The 19,911-nt window shown below is 40.0% G+C and overlaps 1 protein-coding gene across 1 annotated transcript in view; it reads left to right on the top strand.

Moving 5' to 3' along the window:
• The window catches only part of whrna (whirlin a), a 138,119-nt gene that overhangs the window by 58,599 nt on the left and 59,609 nt on the right, over window positions 1-19,911 (top strand). Inside the window, exons 2-3 of the mRNA XM_037692073.1 lie at window positions 8,187-8,405; window positions 12,763-12,888. Of these exons, the coding sequence (XP_037548001.1) occupies window positions 8,187-8,405; window positions 12,763-12,888 (345 nt within the window). The remainder of the gene's footprint in view (window positions 1-8,186; window positions 8,406-12,762; window positions 12,889-19,911) is intronic.

The raw sequence follows: 19,911 nt of genomic DNA, 5'->3' as shown, positions 1-19,911 counted from the left end.
GAAATCTTGGAGGATAGTTTGATCCAGACTTTGGAGCTGGTTGCTTCTAGATTACCGTCTTGTGGAAATATGATGATTATTCAAGGACACATCATTTTTCATAAAAGCCTTAATATATTTAGTGTTCAGCTTCATTTAGGAGGATTTTATATATAAAAAAGTACTTTTGTCTGAAGTTTCAGCCTTTTAGTGAAAACATTTTCATATTTGCATTTGACTCTTGGAGCATTACCAAAAGGTTTGGCAGGTTGTCACTGAAAATAGCAGGAAACTGAACTACGGTCGTACTTTAAGGGAAAGGACGCTTGATGTTGATTTTTTTTTTTGCAATTATGCATGTTGCACAATGTGGCTGCAAGGACAAACTCCTCTTTGAGCCATATTTGGACATTCACACCTGAACAACCGTGGCGCCTTAGAGGCAAGAACTTTGTGTTTTTACTGTTTGAGGGGGAACAACAGTTATGTTTAGGTGAGGCAGAACCGTATCGAACTTGAAACAGTGCGTCTCGTCTTTGTCATAGTTGCCCAACATCAATAAAATACTTCTACAGGAGCCTGAAAGGGCAAAACTCTTTTTTGCCATATTTTTGAGCATGTAGCAGTTTTTTTCAGTAAGTTTGGATTATTTGCCAACAGTTTGCTTTTCCTCTCTGGATATTAAATTCATCTCTGTTAGACGTAAACCCACTTTATTTTCATCACAAGCTCTGTTTCATTTATGTGCTTCATCATTTCATCACAACATGATTTTACCATTTCCCTGCATATATTAGTTTTAATTTTTCAAGTCCCACCCGAGCTTTTTCCAAGTATTTTTGACCACGACTGCCACAGTTGATCTATTCCCTGAGTCAGCTGTCAGGATTGTTTCTCCTGCCCTTCACAGTGTATTTATGTCAAACTACGTCTTCCTCCTGCTGAGCAGCAGAACACTTCTTCAGCCTTTGAATAATGTGGGTTGGCACCAGGATTTCTTCAAGGTGGAATTCACAATAATTCACCCTCTAATGCGTCTCCATGGTTTGAGCCTGTCTGTGTCAAATGTGAATTAGACGTGATGCATTGTGCAGCACTTCTGGAGTACTCAGCCGTGACGGCTTCTGCAGGGGGTGACTACGCACAAACACCGCTGAGTATCTGGGGAATCTGAAAAACATCAAATAAAAATCCAGTTATGTTGGTCAAAGTACGTTTTCATGCAAGATTTCTACTTTTTAAGGGTTCCAGTGCGTACTAGAGCTGGTCGATTGACTCAGCCGGGTTAATGGTCCAAAACTTCTCACTAAGAGTCTAAGCTCTTGATTACCCTGGATCCTACATGTCTTCTGGCATACTGCCCCTAAGTATGGAGGGATGGATACTTTATTGATCCGTGGCAGAAAATTACAGTTTCACGTATGTTTTAAAGTATGTGAGTTGTGTTTTATCCTCTGACAGAAGACCGTTAATGGCCTCTCGTTGACAGCTGCATGGAGCAAGTCGCATCATTTTGTTTTTATATCTTAGTCCGTCCCTTCTCAACACAAGGTCACGTCTGAACTTTCTCAGAGGAGTATATGCAAAGTAGTGTGTGGTTGATCAGGAGTTCATGAGCGTTCTTATTTATGTGGAGAAGTTCTCAGACACCTTTGCTATTTCACTTCAACCACTCTTCTTCCAGAAGCTGCTGTTCTGTGTGCAACATGGAACGTGTTGAGGAGAGGTTGGTAAGAGTTAGGGTAATCCATCCATCCGACTCTACAGACGGACACACAAAGATTTTTAAATGGCTGAAAACTTCTGGATGTCTCTTGCACAGACATCGTGCACGGAGGAGTTCGTCTGCCGACTGGCGTGACGTCCACCGCAGCAGGAGAGGAGTTTCTCTAGAGCTCTGGCCGTGTGTCTTGTGGACGGTGATAATGTTTGCAAAAACAATTGTCTCCCAACGAGCATGTGTCTGTGAACTGGCGTCTGTGAGCTGGTGTCTGTGAACTGGTGTCTGTGAACTGGTGTCTGAGCTTCTGGTGGAGTTTCAGCAGGTTCACTAGAAAAACAGCAGAATCCCTGGAAGCCCTACGGACTTGGGTGAGTTCAAACCTCATCAGATAAATGGCGGCGTCGGAGCTGCACAGAGACGTTTAAACACATTTTGTTTGCATCACACGTTAAATTTTTTAAGTTGTGCTTGATTTGCACGTTTAATGTGTTTGTTTCTGTTGATTGAAAATTGTCTTATCGATGTGCAGTGTCTCCCCTTGATAACTTACCGTGGCGGGGCTCTCATCTCATCCATGATTGTTGTTGGGGGGTGGGGGAGAAGCGGACGGAGACACGTCCTGAGCTCCACAGTGCACTGATTATACCAACAGTTTTAGAGGGGGTGGGGGGTTCAGCATGGGGGAAGAGGTTGCCTTTAGCTTTTTAGCTAGCGCACCTGTATCATGAGCTGCTAATTTAACATTACGTTAGTGCCGACAGGTGTGTGTGTGTGTGTGTGTGTGTGTGTGTGTGTGTGTGGTGGGGGGGTCGATAGGTGGGGCGCCCCGCTTTTATAATGGTAGGGGAAACACTGATGTATGTGTAATTGTAACAACTTCTGTGTGTGTGTGTGTGTGTGGGGGGGGGGGGTGCAGAGTGATGACCCAGATTCCTTCAACCTTTATTTAAACAGGTTAATCCCATTGAGCCTCGGGTGAAATCCAGTTTAATTTACAGCTGAGGGTTTGTAACGAGCATAAACTGCAGAAGGAAAGCTCAGAACAAACCGGGGAAGAGTTGGAACAAGAATAGAAAGTGTCCAAACACAAACGGCTCCGCGTTAATGAAACTCTGTAAAACAAGCTGATTGCTGACTGAACACAGGTGTGTTGACTCAGAACAGGTGTGGAGCATAAAACACATTAAATTAATGTCAGAACCCGGAAAATAAAACCTTTCAACATCACGTCAAACATCCCTGAAACTGACAGAAATTAAAAAGTTTAAATACTAAACAACTTAAAGTATCTTAAACACATAATATTGTGGAAGTTGATCCCATTTCTAGTGTGTAAAAAAAGAGTTTCCAGTTAAATAATCACACGTAGCACATTCTCTCTACAAACACAAAATATCAAATCCAGATGAGAGTTGTCGAGTCGGCAGATTTGAGTTCTATCTTTTACGACAGACGTCTTTGTGTAAATGGCAGAATCTTTTGTGGCAGCACTAAACAAACCAAGGTGAAAGGCAATTTACCTGTCTGCTGCTCTGTTGGATCGTACCTGTACTGTCCTTCTGACCTTCATACATGCACGTTTGCAGCTTTCTGATTGGGAGATTGCACATTTTAATGCACTGGGGTCCATCTGAGTGTGAAATTATCACGAGCAGACATTAAAGTGGCCTTAGAAGAAACCATTTTTTACTAAGGTGTGCTTTAGTGTTATTATTTCTTTCATTTTAAGCCTCGTTCATCATCTAACCTCATCCTAATCCCAGATGAGAGCGACAATGATCGTATTCTTGAGGAGGACACCAGTTTATTCCATTCATGGTTCAGTTCAGGGCCGGGAATGGATTCTTCTGACATCCTGCGGGAGCCGGGTTGTGTTTTCTGTAGCATTATCTCAAAGCATTTCACCTCCTGTTGCTGTTTTCCCATTTTGTTTGCTCCTGTTTTCCATTATTTACCGAGCACTGTTTGTTGTGCTGCCTGCAGCGGTGCTGAGCGTCATCTACCCCGGGTCACAGTCAGCACTTTCCTCCAGGAATGAAGCATTAGGACCACCAAGCTCGGTGACTCTGATTACAGCAGTTTATTTACGGGACGGCCTGTTTGCACCCTCTGCCCTTCCTCTGCTGCCTCAGTTACCCTCCATCTTTTTAAATATTATTTATTTTTATTGCCCTACGGTTACCCCCCACCCCCACCCGCCTCTCACTGCGACTCACTTCGCCCACTCACGAGCACGATAGAGCTTGTTTGGTTCGATAAATCAAATTGATCCTCTGCACATGTTCAATCTCTAACAGGGAAGCTCCATCAAAGCATCTATGCATTAAAGTCCTAGAGTTCATTGAAATAACGCGTCACTCGCTGAGTTTTAGACTAAGATCATCTTATGTTGAGAAACAACTTTTGTGCTTGTTTGGTCAAACCAAAGGTTTTGCTCGACTATTACCACGCCGAATTTTAGCTCCAAATCTGTAAAGCTGAGATATAGCTGTTGTATGTTGGCTAATCAAGATTAGCTGTAACTAGGCCTGTAAAGATAATCAATAAATCAATGAATCGCATGATAAATGAAAGTTTTCAACCTCATTTTCATTTATCGACTTTACCGTATCTTCATGTCTCTCTCTTTCTACTGAAGACACTGGATGACAAAAGGCTGAGCTCCGGTTCTTCACTGGCCCCTTCCTTTTCTCCTTTCGCTTTAAAATCCATCGTAACGATCCAAAATCACATTTTTTGATCGTTAAACGCAGCTAAGCTGAGAAGCTAAGCTACGAGCTAAGCTACGAGCTAAGCTAACAGGCCGACCTCAGGAAAAAACCTCCGTCTTGTCGAAGCTCCAAAATTCACGGTTGAAACTCGTGCCTTCGTGTAAAAAGTTGTTTTTCTCTGCAAAAAGAAGCTGAAAACTTGTTTATTGATTTTTAAAATTTTTATTAAAAGCTTTGTGTGACAAATGCGAAAGAGCTCAAACCACAGAGCGTCGGCCATTTTGAGAACCGAGAAAAGGAAGGAGAGAGACGGCTCATGTCACGTCAAGGGGCCTCCCTCCCATTTTTCTTAGAGACGCACTGCTCGCTCCCTCACTATCCATCCTTTGGTTCAAACAATCTTACACTGCCATCAAGTGATCACATAAAGGTACTACACACAAATTTAACAACATTTCTGCTTAAATTTGACAATAATTACTAATTATTGTCAACTTTCAAACAATATTGTCATTTGTCACAATATTTTCTGAGATTGTTAATCACCCAACAACATTTGTCATCGTGACAGGCCTTGCTGTGACAGCCATCTTGAATCTGTTTGTCTCCAAACATTAATCAGCTCTAGAAGTACATCCAGTGTTTATTTCCTGAGAGTTTCATTTAAATGTTTCCAGAGGTTCATGAGACATTTTGCAAAAAAATGTATAAATGAAACGAGCATTAATGAGTCGTATTAGTGATTCAGTGTTGTGTCATATTGGGAGTATTGGGAGTATTTCCAGTTAGTTTTTCTCACCGAAATCAGAATTTTACCACAAAACTCCATTTCCTGTTCCAAAACTCCCACATTCAAAACGATTACCTACATGTCCCAGATCCATAGTAAGTCTGCTGTATGTCCTACATTTTCCACAGCAGACTGCTTCTTCACTATTTTTATTTCAACTATTTTAAGTGCTTTTTTTTAATTTTTTCACCCCAGTTTTGTGCTTTTGCTAAATTTCCAGAAGCGTGTACACAACCTCATCGGGAGACGACACACATGTTGACAAAGACATGAAACATGCCTTTTTAAACAATTCACCGTCAACATGAAATGGTTGAATTTTGCCTTCCGTTCAAATTATAATTATGTGCATGCACGAGAGAGTAAATGTTAGAACATGCACGTGTGACGCTCTTATCTGAAGTTGAGCGCCGACAGAACCGAGGCGCTGGATGTAGCGGCGCCTCACGATAAGCGTTTTGGTACAGTCTTTGAGCCGAGAGGCTTTTGTTGCCTTAAAATTGAAGTTATTATCTCTCAACACAAACCCAGATTGTGAAATTGATTCGGCCGGGTCGCCGTGCTCCCAGAGATTGACCCTCTCCCCACTCGTGCACTGACAAGTAATAATTTGAGTCGTTCCGTGTCAATAAGATTTTCTACACGAGCGTGGAGTTGTTTCTCGGGAGATCTGATGGAGGAAGCAGATGAGAGAGATCTGTAAGGTGGTGTTATCATAGCTCAGTAAATGAGAGACTGAACAGTTGTGTTTTTTACTTGGAGAGCTATAATTTCAGAAAAGAGCAACATTTTGGTCGCCCACTTCCAAAATGAAACGGTGCAGAAAAAGCAGCACGATGAGCTGAGTAAGTTGGTGGCACTTTCAAAATGACCGTTTCAAATGTGTCTTTCTAAATTCAGATCGTCTAAAGTGCATCACATGAAATGAAACATGAAATTATTTAATTTGCAAAAGCAGCACTAGCAGCTTGCTTTAGCACTTTGACACTTCCTGCTTAAACCATACAAAGATCTAATCACTTCTTCCTCTTAAATATTTCTGTATAGTTTCTGATAAAGATGATCCTCTCCATCTTTGACCTCACATCTATAGTTGGGCCACGGAGGCAACTACTGGTAGTCGAGGAGAGAAACCCCGACCCCCCCTCCCTCCCCCACAGCTCTCTCCAGCTCCTGGAGGATCCCAGAGAGGATTTATTATCTTGTCAGTGAGTTCTGGGTCTGTCCCGGTGTCGCCTCCTAGTGAGACGTGCCCAGAAAACGTCCAAAGGGACGCAGCCCAATCGGATGGACCTCCTCAACTGACTCCTTTGGCAAAGGAGCAGCAGCTCTTCCCCGAGCTCCCCCCGGACTAAGGAGCTGTTCACCTCCTCTCTAAGGCCAGAAGCTCCTTTTGTATCAGGATCTTGTTCTTTGGTCCTTGATCCAGACCTCATGACCACAGGTGAGGGTTGGAATGTAGGTGGACCAGTGAATGGAGAGTTTTTCACTCCGACTCGGCTCTGATCAACTCAACTCAACTTTATCTTGATAAATTAAAAACATTACATAAAAGGAAAACCAAATAAAATGGTAAATCAATTATTTACTAAAAACAGGACTAAGCTGAAGCCAAGTCTTACACTGTAGATATCTACTGTCCACATGCATACACAAGTACACATACAGACATTTACCGTATATTTAAATATGCATGTATATAATACATACACATACTCACATTACATACATGCATGGTTACACAATACATATATACATCTACATATAAAAACATCTACACCAAAAAACCCACATAATTTGAGTTCATCATTCAGTTCCACAGTTTCACGCCGATAACTGAAATATATCTACATTTTACTTTGCTTCTCTCTTTAGCTTGTTCAAATATTAACAAACCTCATAAATTATATTTACTCTCTCTTAACTTAAATAATTTCTCAATTCCACAAGGAAGAGTTTTATTCAGTGCTTTATACATTATTTCCAGTATTTTTATATAAACAATGTCATTAATTTGAAAGTATTACTTTAAATAAAAAGTGTATTAGTTGGTTCACAATATCCCACTTTATTAATAAGCCTAATTGCTTTTTTTTGTAACTTTACTAATATGTCAATATTTGTTTTATTTGCATTTCTCCATATTTCTGAGCAATATGACAAACGGGGCATAACCATGGAAGAGTATATAATATGCAAACCTTATACATTTATTAAATATTTTATTTTAAACAATATTCCAGTAGTTTTTGCAATTTTATTTCTAATATATTCAATATGAGGCTTCCAACTAAGTATGTTCAGAAGGATACCTAAAAATTTGTCTCATAACTTGATTTTGGTCCGTCATGGTAAAGAACCCCCCTCAGTACTGAAGACAAGACCCGGCTCCATCGATCCCCATCGTCATTGTTGATCTGACACGAATATTTACGTTCAGCCCGTAAATTTCCCAGATGTTGGAAGAATAAATAAATAAATCCTCACCCAGCCTCTGCAAAGAGCTGCTGCTGTGTCAGAACTGTGGTGGTTGTGTCTTAAAGCGGAGGCTCCTGTTGGTGTTGGAAGGATTGATCATTAGGAGCTTCACTTTGATTTTTCCAGACTACCAGGCCCACGAGGGAACATTGATCTCCGGCGGGAATTGCACATATGAAACGCTCTGAGAGCAATGAGGCACGGACAACAGGATTCTGACGAGAAATGGGTTAGAAATGTCTGTGTGGGGGTTTTTGGTTGGTGCAGGAGAACTCCTCACTCGGTAATCTTTAATTTCCTCCGAGCCTCACTTCCCCGTTGAAACGCCTCATTATGTTTGTGTTTATGCGTGTGGGCCGAACGCTCCGGCCTCAACTAATCATAGTAAAGTACCTGCAGTGTGGATCCATGATTACACTTTTCTCCTTCCATTTGTTCAGCGCTAATGTTTGAAGTGTCTTTTCTTTAATCGGACCTGAACTCTGCGTTCCGCTCGTCTCCTCAGGTGCTGAAGGGCAGCAAGAAGCTCTCGCTCTCGGTGCGCTCGGTCGGGAGGATCCCCGGCGGCTACGTCACCAACCACGTTTATACGTGGGTGGATCCTCAGGGCCGGAGCGTGTCGCCTCCTCCGGACCTGCCCGAGCATCGGAGCGCCACCCTGAAAAGAACCGACAGCCAGAGACGGAGCAACATGCAGCTCCTGCAGGAGGGGGACGAAAAGAAGGTACGCAACCCCAAAACATTTTGTAGTGACGCAAAGAAACTTTTAATTAATTAGTTTTTCAGTCCGAGTGCAGCCCAGTGTCCAGACTTGTATTACTTAATTTTATTTTGGATTTCCCCTTCTGTTGAAGTAAATGGATTTAAAACGATGGATAGTGAAACAATTTGCAAATGTTTGACCCAGAATTCCAGAAAATCATCTCCTACTTTGCCTTTAAGATTATTGGGACAGCAAAAGTTTTTATTATACATCTTAATGAGGTGAAATGCCACTAAGACAGATTTTAAACTGGTTAACAACCATTAACATCTGGTTTTGACTATTTTACCAACTTTAACCACATAAAACAGTGATTGTGTGCGAGGGGATTTTTCTGTCTGTTAGCAAAATATCTCATGAATGTATTTTAATGAAACCAACCACTGGATGTACGTCTACATCTGATGACCCTCTGGAGCCATCTTGATTCGCGTTGACCTTAGAGTTTTTAATTCTTAGCAAACACAAAAAGACTTTAACTCAGTCAGTTTTACAGGTATTAGAAAATAAATTAAAATAAAACTGGGAGACTTGTCAAAACCTTTAGAAAATGTCAGAAATGTGACAAAACCTTTGGTGGGTTTGGAGACCTGGAAAACCAAATTGAGACTGATTGGAGGCAAAGACGAGAATAAATTGCAATCAAATTGAGATATTATTAGGACACTTTGCAGTTAAATTAAGGAAAATGAATTTGCTCTCCATGCGCAGGAATGTTGCTCAATTGTTGCAATGTGCAATTACTTTTATTGAGATCTAGAGAAATGCTAGATTCCATTTGGGAACCTGGAATTTGAGATCACAAGTCCCGCCCCTCCACGTAAACAAATCAAACTTTATCCTTATAAAAGTTAAAAAATGTCCTGCAGCTCTTTTTAATTCACAGTTCTCCTCTTGCTGCTCCTGTTGAAAATTGTATTTGTTAGTAAGTTTAGCTGTTATTAATTTGTTTTAATGAAAGTTCACATGACCATGTAATTGTCTGTGTGGAGTGGGCGGGGCTTAACTCTGGTTCCAAAAATCCATTAAATGGTTCCTTCTGCCTTCAGTTGCAAACGAGATAAACATTTGTCCTGGTATTATAATAATTATCAACATGTCATAAGCAACATCTCGGAGCCATTCCAAGTTAAAAACTGAACATTTTATTTTTAATTTTGTGTCTGTAGTTGCAAACGGCCACAGTGCACTTTGATACTGCCCTAACAGAGCTTGTTAAAACATTTTATTTTTTAATATATTGGCAGCAGGGAGCGATTCCTTCAAGGAATGCAGCTTTCACTGAATCTAAGTCAAACCTGCGGTAGTTGTGAGATTTATTGCTTCCGGCTCAGATCCACATTGATCAGAGCAACATCTGGATGCTAGTTTCACTCTTTAGACTGAAAGATATATATTTTACCGTTGTTCACAAAACCACACATTTACCAGCCATAAATCTACAGAGCAGAACGTAACATTTCACTGGCTGGAAGAGATGAGTTATTGATTTCTCAGCTGTTCGTAGGTGGATTTTGAAAAGTGATAAATTAGCCCAAATGTTAAAGAATGCAGTGAAACTAATAACTCGACTGTCTGCTTTGAAGCCCACGTTAGAAAAAGAAAAGTCTAATCAGTAAATGATTTTTTTGGCATTTTTGAATTTTGTTTTATTGCGTTTGTTCCTCGGTTTCATCTGCTGCCACCGCTCCACTTCTGTTCAACAGAGCAGTCACTTGCAGCGTATCGTTAAGGGTTAGCAAAAAATCTACGTTCGTCTTAGCCGATCCAAAACTTTGGATGTTCGGCAAAGTGTAGAAACTCAGGAGACGGGGACGGGAGTTTGGAGAAAACAAAATGTAAACGAGGAATCCAGACTACCTCAACAAGTACTGAGAGATCGTAGTTCTTAGTTTCAGATTTCCAAACGAAGACACTGAACATTAATTTGGTATACGCCTAAAATCAACCCACGCGTCCACCTACAGGCTCACGCAGCACAGCACGAACCAGAAGGGACTCTGAACACCACCTCAGACCCCGTCTCTCACAGGAACAAACCGAACCGGTGGGACTCCTTTAGGACAGAAAGAGCAGCGAATTGATTCGGTGATAACGTCTGAAGCTTAAGGGACACCCTGAGCTTTAAGAGCTGCCATGTGGAGTTAATACAAAATGGATCTGGTAATTAAAACTTTTCTCAATGTCCTGCATAAATGTCAGAACCTGAATGTTTTCATTTTCTCAAAGGTGAGCAGAGGTGGCCGGCTCGCCCGGCAGCAGGCAGGCGGTTATTATTAAAACCAGAGGGGAAGCACAAAGTTCACTGAGAGACTCGAGTGCCAGACTCGGGATCTGTGCCTGAGAGTTCTGAGACGATGTTAAATGGAGTTCTTTGCAAACGTGACGTCTTGTTGCCACCAGAGTGAAACAGATCCCCGATTTCTGTCATTGCAACGAGACGAACCAAGAAAAGAAACGTGAACGCTCTTCCTTATTCAGACAACGTTTCAGATGTATTATTATTATTAATATTGTTATTATTATTGTTGTTTTTATTATTATTAAATATAGGTCAAAAGGTGTATTATGGTATAGTCTCTTTACGCCAACTTTTTCTTTACTGGCCATAATTTCTGATTCACTCAAGATAATTTAATTCAGTTTAATATATTTATAGATCATTACTAGATGGAGTGTCGTGCACACTTCACCCCAGCTCCAAGGTCAAGGTCACAAATCAAGGTCAACAATTATACAAGGTCTTTGCTTGTGCGGATCAGAATTTCTGATCCACTCAAGATAATTTAACGAAACTTGATACAAACTGGGCGGTGTGTCAATTTTTTCCCCATCTGAGCTTCAAAGTCAAGGTCACAAATCAAGGTCAGATGCTACACAAGGGCTTTGCTTGTCCAGACCATAACTTCTGAGCTACACAAAATTATTATAACAAAACTTGATACAAAATTGTTCCGCTGCCAGACGACATGTCACATATTCTTCGAGGGCAAGGTCACAAATCAAGGTCAAAGGTTGTATGAAGTCTTTGCTTGTCCATTGCTGTATAAAAGATTGTTGACGGGCATATAATGTGTCGTATGCGGTACTCTTGTTTTTATTGTTCATGAGCTGAATCATACTTAAAACAATGTTTGTACGTCTTCAAACCATCAGCACTTGGTGTTGGATCATAAAGAGGTTCTTGACACCAGATGTTTACCTCCGAGGGCAAGGAGAAACTCTCAAGGGGGAAGTAAATGACCACAGAGTGAAGGAACTCACTTGGAGTGAGGACCTAAAGGTGATGAACAAAGAAAGCATATTAACGCTCCTGGAGTCGCAGCCAGGGGGTCAGAATACACAGAAGCACTTCATGAGACAAATGAAGCCTTCATCAAGCCTGCAGCCTCCGGTCCAAACCAAATGAAGCCAGTTTTTAAAGCATTTTAATAAATCAAGCGTGTAATGGTAGCAGAGCGGGCACATTGAAGGCTGCACTCGTTCCTGCATTACATTATCAACACGATGTGCCGGTAACAATGAAGGGACGTGATCGCCGAACAGTTTACGCATCGACTTAAAGGAAAGTATAAATGCAGGATTAGTGTGCAAACAAACACTAGAACCAAAAAGAACACGCTTCTCTATGAATATAGATGGCTACGGGATTTTTATACCTTTTATCTGTTTGTCATTTTATATATATACAGTAGTCCCTCGTTTATCGCGGGGGATCCGTACCCTGAAGACCCGCTGTATGTGAAAAACTGCAAAGTAGGAATAGTAGTTTATTTTATTATTTAATATATATGAGCTGAAGAGCATCTGGCTGGATGATTTTGATAATTGATGATTTATTGTGAAATCAATGAGTATTTAGTTATTCGTTCCAAGGTATTTGTCGACGCGACTCATTTTACTCTGATTTATGATGAGTTTTTAAAAATAGCGAGTAAAAGTGACATTAGCTTCAAAGGACTTGGGTCATCTTTTGAAACTGGCGTTTTTGTTTGTTTTTAATTTTTCAAATGAGAGAATTGTTTTACTCTTATTTTTTCAGAGGCTCCATGAAGGTTTTCTTGGTAATAAATGTACATGTAGAGTTATTTGGGTTTCATTTTTATCTCCAAACCATCACATTTTTCAAAAGCAACAAAACATTTCGTCCACTCTACGATTCTGTTTTTGTTGTTTTCGATCAGCATCATAAAGATTCAGATCAGTCGGTGTATTTTCAAAGTAAAATGTCTTGTCCTGCAGTAAATTAGATCAGTTTAGGCTGATTGTAAAGCGTCCCTTCTTCAGCCTTGTTTGTTTGTTTGTTTGTTTTGAACAGGTGAACCTGGTTCTGGATGACGGCCGCTCTCTGGGTCTGATGATCCGAGGCGGAGCTGAATATGCGTTGGGGATTTACATCACCGGAGTGGACAGAGGCTCCGCAGCAGAGTGCGGCGGACTCAAGGTAGCTCTTCTAGTCGTTTACTCACTTGAAACCACGAGTCTGTTTAAAGTGATCCTAAAGGTCGTTTCCACTACAACCAGAACTATTGTGGAAAAACCAGTAATCTGAAGAGTTTAGATTATTGGTTCAGTAATCTATTAAAACGTATGGATGCTCGCGTCATGTGACTCAGGTTATTTTGGAGTTTGACTCTCTGTGATTTATTCACCGCAGCTGAGACGATTCCTTAATTTACAAGAGCCACTTTAGAAAAATGTGTGTTTAATGGGGACATTTGAATATAAATAATAATAATAATATAAAATATTCATATAAAAATGTCCCATTTCACCATGGACTCCTGAGGGTTAGCTAATATTATTTTAGTTTTTAACCACAGTTTAGATAACTTTAGCTTTTAGCTATGGGTCAGTGATTTTGCCTTTTGGCTGATTTGATTATTTTAGTTTTTAGCTGATAATCAAATTTTAGTATGTTTTTTAGCTAAGCTTTGCTAACATTAGCTTTTAGCAGTTATCCTGTTTTAAATTTGTAGCCACTGTTTAAACAATTTTAGCTTTTAGCTAAGGTTTGGCAATATTGGCTTTTAACTCTATATTTTGCTTTTAGCTTCAGTTTTTCAGTTTTAGTCTTTAAGCTACTATTTGTAAACTTGTACTTGTTTTCTGCTGGATCCATTTTCTAAAGGCACAGTCACATTTTGTGTAAATGCTTGTTCAGCTTTTAGCTACAGTTTTGCTATTTTTAGCTTTAATGTGTCCAGTTTCAGATCTCACTTGTAAATGAATCGTCTAGGCTCAATGTGATTTAGAACAGAATAGAACAGAATAGAACAGAATAGAAACAGCCTTTATTGTCCCACGGATGGGAAATTCAAGTGTAACAGCAGCAACAGATAAAAAGATTCACACAAAAGTTCCTAAATGTTAAAAACAATATATAAAGAAGTAAGATTAACAGTATCGATAATAATGTTCAATATGTGTTGGAATATTGAGAATATTGAGAAATATATATGTCTAAATAAAGGTTGAATGAATTGAGCATAATCTTTTAGCTACTTTTTATTTGTTTAAACTGCAGTTTGCAGATGACTGTTTTATCCTTTATTCTGCTTATTTTAGAGAAGAAACGGACAGAAACACAAACTGGATTTGTTTTTTATTTTTGTGTATTTTACGTTTAGGTTTAGGTGGTTTGTTTACAGATTTGTTTATCTCGTTTGGATCACTACAGTGGCAGATAATAAATCCGTCTTCTAAGCTGCTGCTCACACGACGAGGATCCAAAGAGCCGAGTCTCGTCGGGGTTTTAGAGAAACCAGACGAGCTTTTTATTCGTTTCCAGCTCGTTTTCCTGCTGCAGGTTTCTGCTGATCGTGACGCTCCGGTGAACAGGTGGCTTCGCCTGCGGGGCTCTAAGGCCGGTCTCGGTCTCGACAGGTTCAGGTGCAGGTCAAAGAGTCGCAGAAGAAGAAGCAGCTTTTGTTTCTGCTGCAGACTCCGTTACAGATGCACCTTCTCTCACACCAGCAGAGCTAACTGAGCACAAACTGGAATCGTTTTCATTCACCTCAGGATGTGGAAGTTAAAGTGAGGCTCACACCAAGACCTGCTGGATTGTATCTCTAAGGAGCTAATTATGGGATGTATCCCTGCAGCCACTATTAGCAAAGCAGCTTCATGTCCTGAGAAGGATCATACAGTGGAAAATTACAATAATCCAACATAAACCCGAGCATTGAATACTGAAGTATAATCTGTTTTCAGTTTAAATATCTGTCATAAAAATCTGCAGTTTTTAATCCGTTCAAGTTGTAATCTGGATTACAGTGATGCGTTTTTTTAGATGCTTTTTAGAAAACGTGTGGAGCGCTACAGCAGATTTCATATTGACAGATTTTCTTTCGGTGTTTTTGCTTATTGTTGACGTTGAAATGTTGAACTTCCTGCTGGTTCTGAGGAGTTGAGTTTCACACACGACCACGAACCTAAAACTGTCCCTCTGCTACAAAAACCAAACCACATCAGATTACTGGAGCCGGGTCAAATTAAACCGTTTAAACTTTCCCTGCACGGCTCCTGCTCTCCGTCAGCCTTTCGTTATAAACCGGCAACTTTATCTGTAAATTTCTGGTAAAAAAAAAAAGAGCTCTAGTTAATTATTTTGTAAAAATAGATAAAAACCTTACAAGGCTGACTGATTTATGGAAAGATTTAACAGAAAAATAATTTCTGCACCAGAGAATTATTTATATTTTGACACGGAATCAAACACACTTAATATTGTCAAACTGGAAGATTTATGACTAATTTTTTATAAAATACGGGAATCAACGAACAATTAATTCTTTTTTTTTTTTTGGTTTTGACCCGTTAATAAAACGACTTAATGCTCTAATACAGTGGTCTTCCGTGTAAATTCAGAATGTGAATATTTAAGAACAGGTCTGGGTCTGGGTCCAGATCTGGGTCCAGCTGTTGGAGACTCTGCTTTATACAAAATCAGACCCACTGTAAACATATTCCTGCAGAAGTTGGATGGATGTTTAGTAGAAGATGGATCACGGTCGGAGTAACATGGAGCTGCGTGAAGCACATCCAGGCGTGAAGCTACGCTCTGTAAACTTTAGCATTTAATTTGCTTTAGCTGGTTCAGTTTTACAGAAGCTGAAAAAAGATCAACATATTTACTCATTTGTTTAATTTAGCTTTTAGCCACTGTTTTGTAAATTTAAACTTTTAGCTGTTTTCTTAAATCCTAGTTGTTTTTTATAGCTTTCAGCTACCGTTTAGCTTTTTTAAGAAACTTTTTTTTGCTAACTTTACATTTTAGCTACGGTTTTGCTGGTTTTAGCTTTTATTCTGCTCGACTGGGACAATTCGGTTGAGTTTTATTTTTCCACAAATTTCAGCACAGTGGATCAGCGTCTGCACAGAAAAGGCTTGTTTGAGGTGGTTTAACCACCGGAGTAGTTTTATTTTTACACAATATTTCAGTGAGCATGTTTAAATCTTAAATGATTAAAAGTAAATGGTAAAGTTAAAAAGATATTCTGATTATTTCCCTTTTGGGTCTGCAGGTGTTGCACCAGAAAAAGGCTCCCCTGCTGTCAAAGGCCCCTTGTTGTGTTAAGCTCAGTGACACCCACAGATACGCCTGTCTTGTAATCAGCTTAGTTTGCTCATTAATACGGAGTATTATGTAAAATAATAATTGGCCTAATTCTAGTTCTCTAATTGGTCGACCTTTAATTAAAACAAGTGTTTTCCAGCGTTTCATAGAAATACTAACGAAGCTTCTGTTGACTGGATGAATAATCAGAAACTTGAGCATTTTTTGAAGACCTTAGAGCAGATGTCATGTGTTAATTAGCCTGATTTTTATTTATATAAATTAAATATAAAAAAAGAAAACCACCATTCAGAACAGGCAGTAAATCAAAACCAGCAGAAAAATCACCACGGAACACAAAAGAGTCAACTGGTTTCAAACTATCAGCAAATTACAAGTAAATGCACCAAAAAAAAAAATAAATCTGTTTATTACGTTTCATTTAGCGAAAATGTTACAAATTGTCCTGATTTTTTTCCCCCAAATGTGTTTTAAATAATTTAATTTGTGATCAAATGTTAGCAGATTCTGTTACATGCATGCACGTGCACATCGGCTTCTATTAAACTCAATGACATTTATAAGTAACATAAAGCAACCAGTCGTTAAAGAGAATTAAAAAAGTTAAATTCTGTTTCACTTGGTGGAGAACACTTGTTGTTTACGTGGTCTTAAACTTTGTCTTTCTCTGTAAAACCCTGGTTTTTATTTCTGTCTGAATTTTCTCCTCTTGTCTGAAAATGCTCCCAGTTATCAGTCAGATCATTCTGCTTCCCATCATGGCTCAGGAGCTTGATTAGATGATTTGTAACTGGATACGAGTCTTTAAAGATGAAAGGCGAGTGAAGCTGAGGCGTTTCTCTTTCCCATTTGATGAGGTTTTTTAACGACAAGTCCTCCTGCTGACTTGAGAGAGAGCCCAGATTTTGAATCTCTGAGCTTCAGAAGGATCCCGTGTGCTTCCTGTGTAGAGCTGTAAACAACCCCAGGGCTCAGACTGAAACAAACCCAAGACGTGTTTGATTGTTGGTGCTCAGCAGGAGCCGAAGCTTCCTCGTTTCTGTCCACGACGCTTCGGCTCCTCGCCCTGCAACTGACCGTGTCTCTAAACGTGTCTACACTCCGCCTCTCATCTGGACAGTGTGACTCCTGACTTTTATCGTCTTCAGACTTCTGTAACTGCTGAGATGTTCTGGGCAATGACAGTTCACGTTTGTAAATGTTAGCATAACATTTAGCTGTCCTGCTACTTTCAGCTGTAAAGGAAAGACACGGCAGCGTGACTTGGACAAAGATCATGTTTGTGTTTATGTGAGTGCAGGACACATTTTCCAGGACATTCTCCCTGACTGGACCCCTGCCTACTCACTGAACGCTTGAAGAAAGGTCACCCTCTCTCACTGGCCTTTTGTTCACATCTGCCTGCTCCAGTTTAACTCCATCAAATACGATGGGAAAAGGTTAGGCAGCTACACGGGCCAGATGACATCATTTATGTTAAAGGAAGGTATTTTTCTTTTCTTTTTCTCTTAGAGACATTTCATGGTGGTTTGGTATTTCTGTATATTTTTTAAAAGTAGTGCTTGTGTGAATAAATGGAAAACTCCATTAAATTTGTTTTTACTGACTTCAATTTTTTGTCAGTAATACATAAAGCCGGGTACGTACAGGTACAAATAACTCATTTGTTGGGTGGGTAATTAGTACACGCCAGGTATGAATCAGGTGGTCAAATACTGAACACCAGGTACCAAGAATCAGGTGGTCAAATACTGAACATCAGGTACCAAGAACCAGGTGGTCAAGTGGTGAGCGCCAGGCCTGAAGATCCAGGTAGCAAAGGTGTATCCCGAAGCAAATGTCCCTTCTGGGCATGGGGGCTCTCCTTCACCCCTCCTCCTTTTCTCATCGAGAAAATTGAATCAATTGCGTTGAGAGACCAGCTGACCAAATCCATGATTTAGCAGCACGGTGGCTCAGCGGTTAGCACTGTTGTCTCACAGCAAGAAGGTCCTGAGTTCAATCTCCAGTTGGACCTGGGGTCTTTCTGTGTGGAGTTTGCATGTTCCTCTCATGCATGCGTGGGTTTTCTCCGGGTACTCCAGTTTCCTCCCACAGACCAAAAACATGCATGTTAGGCCACCGTCAGGCCTCCCTTGTAAAAGAGCTCCATGATCTCAGTGGGATTTGCCTGGTTAAGTAAAGGTTAAGTAAAGGTTAAATAAAGGTTAAGTAAAGGTTAACTAAAGGTTAACTAAAGGTTAACTAAAGGTTAACTAAAGGTTAATAAAACGTACAGTTCAGAAGATAAGAGAGAGGCTCTGAAAAAGAGTCACAGGACAAGAGAGCAAAAATCAGGAGGGAGGAACGGGTGAAGAGACCGTCTTCATCAAGAGCAAGCAGGAAGTGAATTTTAGTGATTACTATGATCCACCCAATTCACGAGATATTTTGCTAACAGACATTGCATGAGACGCTGCCCTTTAGGTGTTCTGTCATTCTTTTAGACCAGGTATTGTTTAATTGTTGTTTCACCCGTCTTAACATTTTGAACTAATCTCCACCTTTAAGTAGAAAAAAGTTGGAGTTGTATTAACGATTTGTGGAAAACAATTTATGTAACATTATTTGAAGTTGGATAGTTTAAGAACTTTGGGCCAGTTCTTTTCTGTTTTGTCCTGTTCTTCCTTCAGACATCTCAAACTACAAAATGTTTGTTCAAAATTTTCAAATATTTTTTCGTCTGCAGGTCAGGACTGCAGGCGGGTCGGTCCAGAACCGGTCTTCTTTGTTCTTTAGCCTTCAGAGAGCGGTTTTACCGAGTCTTGGTGAAAATGCATGAACCCACCAGGAAACGCTGGTCTGGAAAGCAGCAGAAGTTGCTGTAAAAACTCTGCTGAGCGTCTCTGCGTTAAAGCTGCCATCACTTCTAAAAAGATGCAGGGATCTGAAACAGAACCTGTAACTGGGCTGTATTCAGGCTGGTTTGACGTCCACCAAGATGCTTTTGTTGCCTTTTTTTAAAGCTCCCTCGTTCAGCAGGTGTGTTGAGCGTCAGGGACGTGACCCTGCCTTGCATCACCACAGGTGAAATTATCAGCGCTGCTTCTTAGAAATAAGAGTTCTATGCAAATAAGATGAAGTGTAAAAGTGTTCGAACCGTTAGAAGCTCGTTGTTTTAGTCCTTATCGTCTGTTGGCTCTGTAGGTCCACTTCAACCCCCCCTGCAGAACGAGAGGGAGGCAGGTCTTCGTGTCCCACTTGAATAAACATGAGGTTCAGATAGAAGCTGCACACAGCAGCAGGAGGTCCAAACAGCAGAACAGTGTGATCACTGCCCAAAGGTCCAACGGTCCAACTCCGGTCTGTTGACGGACGCCTGCTTCTCTAATTTCCCTAAAGGCTGTAAGACGTAAACAAACGCTGCTCTTTATTTAAAAAAGCACAGTGTTCATGCTCTGCTCCATTTTTAGGCTTATTAAATCTGTTTGTTTTACTTTTTTTTTGGGGGGGGGGGGTGTGTGCACGCAGCCAAACTTTTTATTGCATTTAATTAATAATCAGCTGGCAGGGCTTTATTATTTGTTACATTTGTGAATTTATTTTGTTCAGTTTTATTTGAAAATATTAAAATGAAACTTTTCTCTCGTTTTTACTTATTTAAAAATATATTTTTTTAAACTCCAAAACTTGGGTACATTTTTTTAGGTTTTATTCATTTTTAATTAAAGTTGCATTAAATTAAATTTAAATATACAGTAGTCCCTCGTTTATCGTGGGGGATCTGTACCCTGAAGACCTGCGACAATTGAAATACCATGAAGTAGGAATAGTAGTACAAGTAATAAGTAGTAGTTTATTTTATATATATATATATATATATATATATATATATATATATATATATAT

Source organism: Nematolebias whitei, chromosome 18 (assembly GCF_014905685.2).
Source record: "Nematolebias whitei isolate Nwh7 chromosome 18, NemWhi1, whole genome shotgun sequence".
Classification (NCBI taxonomy): Eukaryota; Metazoa; Chordata; class Actinopteri; order Cyprinodontiformes; family Rivulidae; genus Nematolebias; species Nematolebias whitei.
The sequence above is the reverse complement of the archived record's forward strand: the minus strand, read 5'-3'. Positions and strand labels throughout refer to the sequence as shown.